Source organism: Salmo salar, chromosome ssa13 (assembly GCF_905237065.1).
Source record: "Salmo salar chromosome ssa13, Ssal_v3.1, whole genome shotgun sequence".
Taxonomy (NCBI): domain Eukaryota; kingdom Metazoa; phylum Chordata; class Actinopteri; order Salmoniformes; family Salmonidae; genus Salmo; species Salmo salar.
The window spans coordinates 16,344,365-16,358,025 of record NC_059454.1 but is presented as its reverse complement, the minus strand read 5'-3'; the positions used below and the strand labels follow the sequence as shown (position 1 = coordinate 16,358,025).

Sequence of the window (13,661 nt, the reverse complement as noted above, 5' to 3'; positions counted from 1 at the left end):
CACACACACACTACAGACACACACACACACACACACACACACACACACACACACACACACACACACAAAACCAACACACACACACACACACACACACACACACACATACACTACCACACACACACACACATACACACACACACTACCAGACACACACACACACACACACTACCACAGACACACCCACACACACATACACTGACAGACACACACACACACTACCACACACACACACACACACACACACACACACACACACACACACACACACACACTACCAGACACACACACACACACACACACACACACACACACACACACACACATACACACACTACCACAGACACACAACCACACACACACACACACACACACTACCACACACACAACCACACACACACACTTCCACACACACACACACTTCCACAGACACACACACACAAACACACACACAACCACAGACATACACACACACAGCCGACACACACACACACACTACCACACACACAACCACACACAAACACACACAACCGCTGACAACACACACACACTACCACAGACACACACACACTACCACACACACACACACACACAACCACAGACACACACAACCACACACACACACACACAACCACAGAAACACCCACTACCACACTACCACAGACACAAACACACACAGACACACACTACCACAGACACAAACAGACACACACTACCACAGACATGCACTACCACAGACAGACACACACACACACACACTACCACACACACACACTACCACAGACAGACACTACCACAGACACACACTACCACAGACACGCACTACCACAGACACGCACTACCACAGACAGACACACACACACACTACCACACACACACACTACCACAGACAGACACTACCACAGACACACACTACCACAGACACACACACACAACCACATACACACACGCACTACCACAGACACACTACCACACACACACACTACCACAGACACACTACCACACACACACACACACACACACTACCACAGACACACACACAACCACAAACACACACTACCACAAACACACACTACCACAAACACACACTACCACAAACACACACTACCACACACATGCACAGAGCGAGAAAGTCACTTCTATGGAGTTTTGGTTTGGCAAAAACATGGAGTAAGAAAATAGGAAAGAAAAAAATGTGTATATCTAAAAGGTGTATGTGCTGGAGTCAAAGACAGAGAGACATGGAGTCAGAGAGACATGGAGTCAGAGAGACAGAGAGACAAGGAGTCAGAGAGACATGGAGAAATGGAGTCAGAGAGACATGGAGACATGGAGTCAGAGACAGAGAGTCAGAGAGACATGGAGTCAGAAAGACATGGCGTCAGAGAGACATGGAGACAGAGAGACATGGAATCAGAGAAAAATGGAGTCAGAGAAAAATGGAGTCAGAGAGACAGAGAAACATGGAGTCAGAGAGACATGGAATCAGAGAAAATGGAGTCAGAGAGACAGAGAAACATGGAGTCAGAGAGACATGGAGTCAGAGAGACAGAGACAAGGAGTCAGAGAGACATGGAGACAGAGAGACATGGAGACATGGAGTCAAAGAGACATAGAAACATGGAGTCAGAGACATGGAAACATGGAGTCAGAGAGACATGAGACAGAGAGACATGGAGTCAGCAAGACATGTAGACAGAGAGACATGAAGTCAGAGAGACAGAGAGACATGGAGTCAGAGTAACATGGAGTCAGAGAGACATGGAAACATGGAGTCAGAGAGACATGGAAACATGGAGTCAGGGAGACATGGAAACATGGAGTCAGAGAGACATGGAGTAAGAGAGACATGGAGACAGAGAGACAAGGAGTCAGAGAGACATGAAGACATGGAGTCAGCGAGACATGTAGACAGAGAGACATGGAGTCAGAGAGACATGGAGTCAGAGAGACAGAGAGACATGGAGTCAGAGAGACAGAGAGACATGGAGTCAGAGAGACATGGAGACAGAGAGACATGGAGACAGAGAGACAAGGAGTCAGAGAGACATGAAGACATTGAGTCAATGAGACATGGAGACAGAGAGACATGGAGACAGAGAGACATGGAGACATGGAATCAGAGAGACAGAATCAGAGAGACATGGAGTCAGAGAGACATGGAGATATGGAGTCAGAGAGACATGAGACAGAGACATGGAGTCAGCAAGACATGTAGACAGAGAGACATGAAGTCAGAGAGACAGAGAGACATGGAGTCAGAGTAACATGGAGTCAGAGAGACATGGAAACATGGAGTCAGAGAGACATGGAAACATGGAGTCAGAGAGACATGGAAACATGGAGACAGAGAGACATGGAGACAGAGACAGAGAGACGTGGAGTCAGAGAGACATGGAGTCAGAGAGACAGAGAGACATGGAGACAGAGACAGAGAGACGTGGAGTCAGAGAGACGTGGAGTCAGAGAGACATGGAGACAGAGAGACATGGAGACAGAGAGACATGGAGTCAGAGAGACATGGAGACAGAAAGACATGGAGACAGAGACAGAGAGACAGAGAAACGTGGAGTCAGAGAGACATGGAGACAGAAAGACATGGAGACAGAGAGACATGGAGACAGAAAGACATGGAGACAGAGAGACATGGAGACAGAAAGACATGGAGACAGAGACAGAGAGACATGGAGACAGAAAGACATGGAGACAGAAAGACATGGCGACAGAGAGACAGAGAGACGTGTAGTCAGAGAAGTGGAGACAGAGAGACATGGAGACAGAGAGACAGAGAGACATGGAGTCAGAGAGACATGGAGTCAGAGAGACAGAGAGACATGGAGTCAGAGAACAAGAGAGACTTGGAGTCAGAGAGTCAGAGAGACATGGAGTCAGAGAGATATGGAGTCAGAGAGACAGAGAGACGTGGACTCAGAGAGACGTGGAGTCAGAGAGACAGAGAGACGTGGAGTCAGAGAGACGTGGAGTCAGAGAGACAGAGAGACGTGGAGTCAGAGAACAAGAGAGACTTGGAGTCAGAGAGTCAGAGAGACATGGAGTCAGAGAGACATGGATTCAGAGAGACAGAGAGACGTGGACTCAGAGAGACGTGGAGTCAGAGAGACATGGAGTCAGAGAGACAGAGAGACATGGAGACAGAGACAGAGAGACGTGGAGTCAGAGAGACGTGAAGTCAGAGAGACATGGAGACAGAAAGACATGGAGACAGAGAGACAGAGAGACATGGAGTCAGAGACATGGAGACATAGAGACGTGGAGTCAGAGACATTGAGTCAGAGAGACATGAGTCAGAGAGCCAGAGAGACATGGAGCCAGAGAGACAAGGAGACATGGAGACAGAGAGACAAGGAGACAGAGAGACATGGAGACAGAGAGACATGGAGACAGAGAGACATGGAGTCAGAGAGCCAGAGAGACATGGAGCCAGAGAGACAAGGAGACAGAGAGACATGGAGACAGAGAGACATGGAGTCAGAGAGACATGGAGTCAGAGAGACATGGAAACATGGAGCCGGAGAGACATGAAGCCAGAGAGACATGAGACAGAGAGACATGGAGTTAGAGAGACATTGAGACAGAGAGACATGGAGACAGAGAGACATGGAAACATGGAGCCGGAGAGACATGGAGACAGAGAGACATGGAGTCAGAGAGACATGGAAACATGGAGCCGGAGAGACATGAAGCCAGAGAGACATGAGACAGAGAGACATGGAGTTAGAGAGACATTGAGACAGAGAGACATGGAGACAGAGAGACATGGAAACATGGAGCCGGAGAGACATGGAGACAGAGAGACATGGATTCAGAGAGACATGGAGTCAGAGAGACAGGAGTCAGACACATGGAGCCGTGGAGTCAGAGAGACGTGGAGTCAGAGAGACATGGAGTCAGAGAGACAGAAAGACATGGAGCCAGAGAGAGAGAGAGACATGGATTCAGAGAGACATGGAGTCAGAGAGACATGGAGTCAGAGAGCCAGAGAGACATGGAGCCAGAGAGACAAGGAGACAGAGAGACATGGATTCAGAGAGACATGGAGTCAGAGAGACATGGATTCAGAGAGACATGGAGTCAGAGAGACATGGATTCAGAGAGACATGGAGTCAGAGAGACGTGGAGTCAGAGAGACATGGAGTCAGAGAGACAGGGAGACAGAGAGACATGGAGCCGTGGAGTCAGAGAGAAATGGAGCCGTGGAGTCAGAGAGACATGGAGTCAGAGAGACATGAAGTCAGAGAGACAGAAAGACATGGAGCCAGAGAGAGAGAGAGACATGGATTCAGAGAGACATGGAGTCAGAGAGACATGGAGTCAGAGAGCCAGAGAGACATGGAGCCAGAGAGACAAGGAGACAGAGAGACATGGATTCAGAGAGACATGGAGTCAGAGAGACATGGAGTCAGAGAGACGTGGAGTCAGAGAGACGTGGAGTCAGAGAGACATGGAGTCAGAGAGACATGGAGTCAGAGAGACAGGGAGACAGAGAGACATGGAGCCGTGGAGTCAGAGAGACATGGAGTCAGAGAGACATGAAGTCAGAGAGACATAAAGACATGGAGCCAGAGAGAGAGAGAGACATGGAGTCAGAGAGACATGGAGTTGGAGAGACAACAGAGAGAGAGAGAGACATGGAGACAGTGAGACATGGAGACAGAGAGACAGAGTCAGAGAGTCAGCATGTTGTATCATGTGGTGGGATCGGAGCAGCCCGTCTCACACTCACAGAGAGAGAGAGAGAGAGAGGAGGAGGGGCGGGGGATCCAATGGCACAGCCACCACTCTACTCTGGCACAGCCACCACTCTACTCCTGGCACAGCCACCACTCTACTCCTGGCACAGCCACCACTCTACTCCTGGCACAGCCACCACTCTACTCCTGGCACAGCCACCACTCTACTCCTGGCACAGCCACCACTCTACTCCTGGCACAGCCACCACTCTACTCCTGGCACAGCCACCACTCTACTCTGGCACAGCCACCACTCTACTCTGGCACAGCCACCACTCTACTCCTGGCACAGCCACCACTCTACTCCTGGCACAGCCACCACTCTACTCCTGGCACAGCCACCACTCTACTCCTGGCACAGCCACCACTCTACTCTGGCACAGCCACCACTCTACTCCTGGCACAGCCACCACTCTACTCTGGCACAGCCACCACTCTACTCTGGCACAGCCACCACTCTACTCTGGCACAGCCACCACTCTACTCTGGCACAGCCACCACTCTACTCTGGCACAGCCACCACTCTACTCCTGGCACAGCCACCACTCTACTCCTGGCACAGCCACCACTCTACTCTGGCACAGCCACCACTCTGGCACAGCCATCACATTGAGAGCAGGGCAGTATAATGTAGACTATACATACCACCATGAGTTGGCCTCCACCACCACCTGCAGGAGCAGTGTGAGCAGTGTGAGGGCGAACACACACTGTCTGGAGTCCAACACACTCCCCGCCGGTGCCGAGGGACAGCATACATGCACCAGCCGCCGCAGGAACAACATGCTGGATCAGTTACTGGATCAGCTCTGTGGAGAGACGGCAGTACAGACACATCAGACAGGCACACACACACACACACACACACACACACCGATAGCCAGTCCACATGCACGCTCATACACACAAACAGAACAGAGGACTGTACACATATCCTGTCTGTCTAAGTCCATCCGTCTCCACAGCCAGACTGTGAAAGGGTTAAGAGGGAGTTACAAAATGCTGTGTATGGTATGTGGTGTGTGACTGTCACAGAGAGATAAAGAAACATTACTTATGAGTGCTCTGCTGCTCTCCCTCTGTGTGTGTACATACATACATATCTCTATATATACACACACATACATATATATATATATATATATATATATATATATATATATATATATCTATGTAGACACACATATACATATATCTGTTTGTGAGCATGTATGTATGTATGTGTGTGAAGAGAGAGAGAGAGAGAGAGAGAGAGAGAGAGAGAGAGAGAGAGAGAGAGAGAGTGCGCCTTGTGTTGAGAGGCCTGGGGCCATCGGTGATTGCAGCAGAGCAGTCCTTTGGCAGAAGGTGAGTGTGTGAATCACAGAAGACAGAATAACAATGGCCTTCAAACCCCCTTCAACCAGACATTCCTACCAGACAGTCAGTTCATTATACACACGATAAGAGCATTCTTCTCCTGCGCCAATCAGACAAGGAGAGAGAGAGAGACCCCCTTCTGTTCAACTGCAGCACAGTGATGCACTTAAATTGACATGTAATGCGCAGTTAAAAACAGATGAGATAAAAATACACACATTCCTACAGAAGCTCTAAATATATTTTAATATTCTGTTTCTTAAGTCGGTATCTCCGGATGCTAGTCCATTGATGAAATGTCCTATAAGCCTCTCTCCCACTCTGTTCGGGACAAGTTTTTCCACGTCGCGTTTAGCATAAATATTGCTTCGCATTTGACCAATCAGTAGACCTTTTTCAATTCATGACAATGTGAAATGATTGTTTAAGGTGTGTTAGGCTAGCCTATATTGATTAAATCAATTACAAGACAAGTATAAGCTATTTATTGAGTTATGAGGAAGTTCTGTAAACTATTAATTGTATTATTATTTAATTGCGTCATTTTTAACAAATACTATTTTAGGATAATTTTAAATTATACGAAATAAACACAAAACTGTCCATAATTTAATGGAAGCATACACATTAGGCTATTTATCCGTTCGTGACCCAGTTACACGACTGTCCTATTCCCCAAAAATATCTTTCTGTGGGTTTGAAAATGTACACTTACATCCAAATGAATGCACTTTCTGCTATTAATATTTGATTCGTTAATTCGTTACATGATCATTTTGTAAGTAAGTTATTATAACACTAATCGTTCTAATAACCCATCATTTGAATTTTAAAAGATGCACATAATGCATTCATGTAGATATTTATATACATTAAGTTTATAAATGTGTAGTTCATATATATAAAATACAAATATTAAATGTGGAATTGGAAGGCTACTACATTTGAAATAATGACAATATGAAAACCTAAATGGATATCTTTAAAAACATAGTGTGTGTGTGTTTTGAAAACGTCATTTCTTATTAGTATGGCATACGCTTTGAAGCGATACATGCAGGCCAACAACCAACTACTTCATGAATGGTAGGTTACAGTGTCGATGTCCAGGTGAAGTTGAGATTTTATTAACAGTAAATTACTTTTGAAAATCGTGATTTTAATGCGAAATTTGGAAACGAGTTTGCATAATTTAAGAAGTATGAGCATATAAATCCAATTCCTTTTTTGGGTCTGGAATAATTTGAATTTCTGCTGTTGTGATTCTAATGAAAAGGCAACGGCATAACAGTCTAAATCATTTCCCTCAAATGTTTGCTGCTGTTTATAGTGGCATCTCTGCATGGTCATTTTAGAGGCTATAGTGACTGGGAGGCGGCTAACTTGTCAAGATGTGTATTTTCCAGAGTAATCGCTGAGTTTAATAGTCATTCCAAATTTTCTCTCACTCACACACGCACACACACTTTCAGTTTGCGCACTGCCTTTCGGGCTGGCGGCTAAAGTCCCCATTTTTATATAGGCCGTGAAAAATGCCCGGCCCGGTTACATAAGTTCATTTATAAACCAAATGTATAGCCTACATTAGTCTGAACGATAGCCACCGCTTGTCTCAGATATTGCTGGCTTCCTTCAGTCCTACGGGTGCATGGAGTGGGCTGAAATAGGGAGAGCAATGGGGTGCACGTGAAAGCTGAATCAGTGGAGGGCTAACCTTTAACCGGTAACCGTGACCTGTCATATAAACAACCAGGTTTGAGGTCCTGGACACTCCTCCATTTCGTCAATTCAGGGGTTCAATTGAATGAAATTCCAATTAATTCAAAACATTTTTTGAAGAGTCATGTATTTTCTTGAATGAACCCAACAAGCAAGTGATGCAGAGAAAACACCGTTAATACCAGACCACCACTCCCCGGTATTAACGATATGGTCAGCGCACACCGAGTAGGGCTATTGAATTATGATGTAAACGGCCTAATTTCGGCTCCACCCTGAGCAGTGAGAATCATGAATGGACTTGGACAGGCAACAAAACATGTCTAATACATATCAGCTAATCGAGTTTACTAAATTAATGTTAATTAATTAATGTTAAAATCTTATAGGCTAAAACCAACCAAACAAGTGCGTTTTTTTTTTGATACCACTGTAGAATATTCGAATACAATAAATAAATAACATCTACACATTTACAGGGGAATAAATTAATCCTAAACCATAATACAAAATATCGGTCAATATTTAAATAGTACGTTTGAAATATTTAATATAGCCTATTTCTGTTTCTTAATAAACATGGCCAAGGTGTAAAACGTAGGCCTATGTAGGTGAATAATTTATCGTCAGATTAATAGACAAATAAATGCTCCTATAAAAAAGCGTCCTTGACATGGTTTATTGATTATTCTTGGAAGGATAATGAATAAATCAGTTTATGTCCATTGTTTCGTCCATGTCAGATGTAGACTAAATGTACATGAAAAATCGCCTTCAAGGGACGCTGTGTTTTTTTTAAATTAACATAGTCAACATAAATAGATTAATTAAGTGTTACCTAATATTCATCAATGCATATCAGTTTCCAGCACACACACGCACACACACACACACACACACACACACACACACACACACACACACACACACACACACACACACACACACACACACACACACACACACACACACACCTCGTTTTAGAAGGCCAGAGGAGGGAGCCAGAGTCTATGTTTTGATAGAGGGAGAGGGAGCAGAGCATACGGAGAGAGAGAAAGAGAGAGCAAGGGTGGCATTACAAATTAAAACATGTGGCATTAGTTTAACACTGTACAAACAAAGAGTTTTAAAAAGTGTACTTCAGGGGGGAAATTATAATGGTTAAGAAAAAAATGCTTTTGGCTGCGGTCAAAGAAACGAGAATCATTCCTAACGAAAAATGAGTCCTAAGCAGTCCAAGAATCGAGGACATGATTTGGGAAAAGGTTTTAGTTTTTTTAGTTGCTAACCGATCTCTAAATAACTATTCGATAACGAACAAAATCAGAGCGTAAACTATACTCACCACGGAAAACAATTCTTTACGAACGATAATCCACTTGGTGAGATGATTATTAAAGGAATAATTCCAGTGCCAAGGCCGTAGTGGGCTCGAGAGACTCCTTTTACCGATACCGTTGGCTCAGGTTGGTTTCAATCCAAAGCAGTTAGTGCTAAATCGGGGTTGTACGGGATAGTGTCCGGTGTGTAATGGAGGAAGGTGGCAGTAACCGTGGTAGTCCTGCGGCTCAGTGTCGGAAGACTGGCATAAGCGACCCGTTATCGACGAATGCGCTCCGTGAGCGCGGGATAGCGGAGAGGAGAGCTCTTGCAGAGACGACGGAGGCTATTTACAATGTCCAGCAGCACTATGAATAATTAGAGCTTTTAACAAACGTGGGAGTGAATCCGCGGAAACACTTAATGACAAATAAAACATTCACAAGAAACTAACTAGCAAGTGCCCGTGGCCAGAAACGTCAGCTGTAATAAACTGTTGCCAACGCTCTTTTGATGGTTGGGAGGATTGATAGAGGTAGCTTTATCCTTCCAAGTTTCCTTGCAGATTTGTAGAGGTTCCGACGGGCTGGCACCAGTGTGTAAAGCGCAGGTAAACACATGAACTGGTGATGGGTGAGGAGATCCTACAGCGGTGACACCTTGAACTCGGAGCGCGTTTTACCTGTGGTAACATCCACACTGCAGGGTTCCTCGCCACAAACCTGAAGCCGTTATTTCATCCTCCATTCTGCACAGAAAGACGCCGCTCTCTCCTGAACTCCTCGGTTGATTTACTCTGTCACAAAACCTTTACCCGCAAAAAGTGCGTTCAACACATCCAACTTTTGAGTGGTGGAAGACACGAATTGCCGCAAATCCACTCCAAGCTCGCCACTGGAAGAAAACTCCAAGCAGCAGTACTGTGTGAGAGATGGAGAAGGTACGCTCGTGGAGATAACCCCCGCCCGATAGTGTGTGTGTGTGTGTGTGTGTGTGCGTGTGTGTTGAAGAGCCAGTCGTTCTCCTGTCACCTGCCTCGTCGCCTCCTCTCTCAAACTAGCAAACCCTAGCACTGATGCGCGGGGGAAAACTTCTAGATGGCGCATGCGCTCCACATTTTCTCCCAAATCCCTTCTTTAAAGTCACTAAACTTTCTACGGCAAAGAATGCGGGCCAAGTGGGAAAGACTCGCAATTTGCGTCTAGGTGAAATTGTAAAAAAAAAATAATAATAAAAAAAAAAGGGCGGAACGGGCTGTAACAAAACAAGCGTCTCTATTACCTAAAATAAACGTATAAAGCACCCGGGGCTATTAGTCTATCCGTGCCAGAGCCGAGTTAGGATTTTCAGACGCAGGGGATCGAGTTACCTCCCAGTAAAAACCAAGACAAGCAGTTCGACACTGTTTGCTTATACAGAGTGCTCTCATCATGCGCAGGACTGTATGCATAAGCATTATGGTCATTAGAATAACTATTATTTTATCGCCGAACATGGACGTTATCGCAGAACACTGGACATGAACAAGATGGAGGTATGACGGCGAAGTGTTCCGGGTTTCTGTGTCATTATTGTTTAACAGACTTTCAGACTACAAGCTCCACACATTTGTTTTTCAGGAGAGAGAAGTCTTTGGGCAGCTAACCATTATTAATTGGTTTATAAAGTATTTCCACCAATCACAGATCTGGTTCAAATCTATTTGGATTCCAGTGGATTTGAGAGGAAAGAAAAGGAAATAAAACAAATCAGTCAATGATTGTTAAAAAAAAAAGAACTTCCAAACGCTAACAAAACATATACTTTCTGCTTAGTCACCTGAATGCCTGGCTGCCTGCCCAAATAAAGACTTGTTCTAACTGTGTGTGTGTGTGTGTGTTCTGATGTCACGTTCACATTCATAGTGCCTGCCAATCTTTGAAAGGCCTGCTTCTGCAGTGTTTTTTTGTGATCGGAGAGATGAGGGAGTTTGCCCTTGGAGTCCTCATTGTTGTGTCTGTGTGCGCACCATAGAGGTGCCATGAGATCGCACCAGACAGTCACTGTATCATTAAGAGAGGGAGAGGGCAAGCTGTTGTCTGTAACCACAAAGTGATGGAGAGGTTTACATTGTAACACTATCATCATCCATCAGGGGAGGAAGGTGAGAAAGAGAGAGGGGGAGAGGGACAGAGAGACATTGCCTGCCTACTAGTCCCCATAGCTGTAGTGTAGACGGTGCTGAGCCCATGCTCCATTACTGATAGCTAGCTTGTGTGCAGTTTGCATTATTATTAAGGCAGAGGTTGGATGAGCTGTGATTGGGTTAGTGGTCCTAGCCTCAGCCGAGTCCCCCAACATCCGGATGTTCTGGTTTCCAGGGGAAATGGAAAGAGAGCCTGTGACGTCACTTCCACTTTGGACGTTAACGAGGCGTTACTCCATCTTAACTCCTCCTCCACATTTACTGGATTGGTTGAACAGTGCAGAAAAGAACTTCCCCTGAGTCTTTTGACCAGTATGTAGGGGATCCAGTTTCAGGCATGTATTCTACGCCTGCTACGTTAGGTTCCAGTGGCCCTAAAACAAGCCCAACCACGTAACTGAACCCCACTTTAATCACCACCACTCACTACCCCTTCCCCCCAGGAGGAAAGCTGGACAACATCTGTCTGAGTCTATGAGAGAGAGAGAGAGAGAGAGAGAGAGAGAGAGAGAGAGAGAGAGAGAGAGAGAGAGAGAGAAAGAGAAAGAGAGAGAAAGAGAGAGAGAGAGAGACAGACAGACAGACAGAGAGAGAGAGAGAGAGAGAAAGAGAGACAGAGAGAGAGAGACAGAGACCTAGAGAAAGCAGAGACAGAGATGGGTTTAGGGAGAGACAGAGACCTAGAGAAAGAGAGACAGAGATGGGTTTAGGGAGAGACAGAGACCTAGAGAAAGAGAGACGGAGATGGGTTTAGGGAGAGACAGAGACCTAGAGAAAGAGAGACAGAGATGGGTTTAGGGAGAGACAGAGACCTAGAGAAAGAGAGACGGAGATGGGTTTAGGGAGAGACAGAGACCTAGAGAAAGAGAGACAGAGATGGGTTTAGGGAGAGACAGAGACCTAGAGAAAGAGAGACAGAGATGGGTTTAGGGAGAGACAGAGACCTAGAGAAAGAGAGACAGGAGATGGGTTTAGGGAGAGACAGAGACCTAGAGAAAGAGAGACAGAGATGGGTTTAGGGAGAGACAGAGACCTAGAGAAAGAGAGACAGAGATGGGTTTAGGGAGAGACAGAGACCTAGAGAAAGAGAGACAGAGATGGGTTTAGGGAGAGACAGAGACCTAGAGAAAGAGAGACGGAGATGGGTTTAGGGAGAGACAGAGACCTAGAGAAAGAGAGACAGAGATGGGTTTAGGGAGAGACAGAGACCTAGAGAAAGAGAGACAGAGATGGGTTTAGGGAGAGACAGAGACCTAGAGAAAGAGAGACAGAGATGGGTTTAGGGAGAGACAGAGACCTAGAGAAAGAGAGACGGAGATGGGTTTAGGGAGAGACAGAGACCTAGAGAAAGAGAGACAGAGATGGGTTTAGGGAGAGACAGAGACCTAGAGAAAGAGAGACAGAGATGGGTTTAGGGAGAGACAGAGACCTAGAGAAAGAGAGACAGAGATGGGTTTAGGGAGAGACAGAGACCTAGAGAAAGAGAGACAGAGATGGGTTTAGGGAGAGACAGAGACCTAGAGAAAGAGAGACGGAGATGGGTTTAGGGAGAGACAGAGACCTAGAGAAAGAGAGACGGAGATGGGTTTAGGGAGAGACAGAGACCTAGAGAAAGAGAGACAGAGATGGGTTTAGGGAGAGACAGAGACCTAGAGAAAGAGAGACAGAGATGGGTTTAGGGAGAGACAGAGACCTAGAGAAAGAGAGACGGAGATGGGTTTAGGGAGAGACAGAGACCTAGAGAAAGAGAGACAGAGATGGGTTTAGGGAGAGACAGAGACCTAGAGAAAGAGAGACAGAGATGGGTTTAGGGAGAGACAGAGACCTAGAGAAAGAGAGACAGAGATGGGTTTAGGGAGACCATGAAAAAGGGGAACAAAAGCACACTCCATTGTTTCAATCTCAGAAAAATTGATGATTTCAAAAGATCCACTGATTATTAACATAACTATTGATAAAATTAATGTTAAATTATGTTTGTGATTATCTGATAGAGATACATTCTCCGGACAGTTGAGAAAAACGCCACACTTTTATTGACCGAGAAACGAATATTGACCATGGCAACACACTGTATAAACAAGTCAATAGCAGAGTTTGAGCATATTGAGACCTCGCGCTGTTCTCTCACACACACACACACACACACACACACACACACACACACACACACACACACACACACACACACACACACACACACACACACACACACACACACACACACACACACACACAGAGAGAAAACTGTACAAGCTAAACACAGAGCGAAAACTGTACAAGCTAAACACAGAGCGAAAACTGTACAAGCTAAACACTTACTGCTG

General features: G+C 45.6%; 1 protein-coding gene across 3 annotated transcripts in view; it reads right to left on the bottom strand.

Annotated features, from left to right (window-relative positions):
• Positions 1 to 10,325, bottom strand: part of wnt5a (wingless-type MMTV integration site family, member 5a) — a 21,851-nt gene extending 11,526 nt beyond the window's left edge. For all 3 annotated transcript variants that reach the window (XR_001319899.2, XR_001319898.2, XM_014134623.2), the window contains exons 1-2: positions 9,175 to 10,325; positions 5,397 to 5,560 (exon numbers count right to left, since the gene is read on the bottom strand). Coding sequence is in view for 1 of the 3 variants with exons in the window: in XM_014134623.2 (XP_013990098.1) it covers positions 5,397 to 5,536 (140 nt within the window). In the remaining 2 variants the exon portion in view is untranslated. The remainder of the gene's footprint in view (positions 1 to 5,396; positions 5,561 to 9,174) is intronic.
• Positions 10,326 to 13,661: the final 3,336 nt, after the last annotated feature.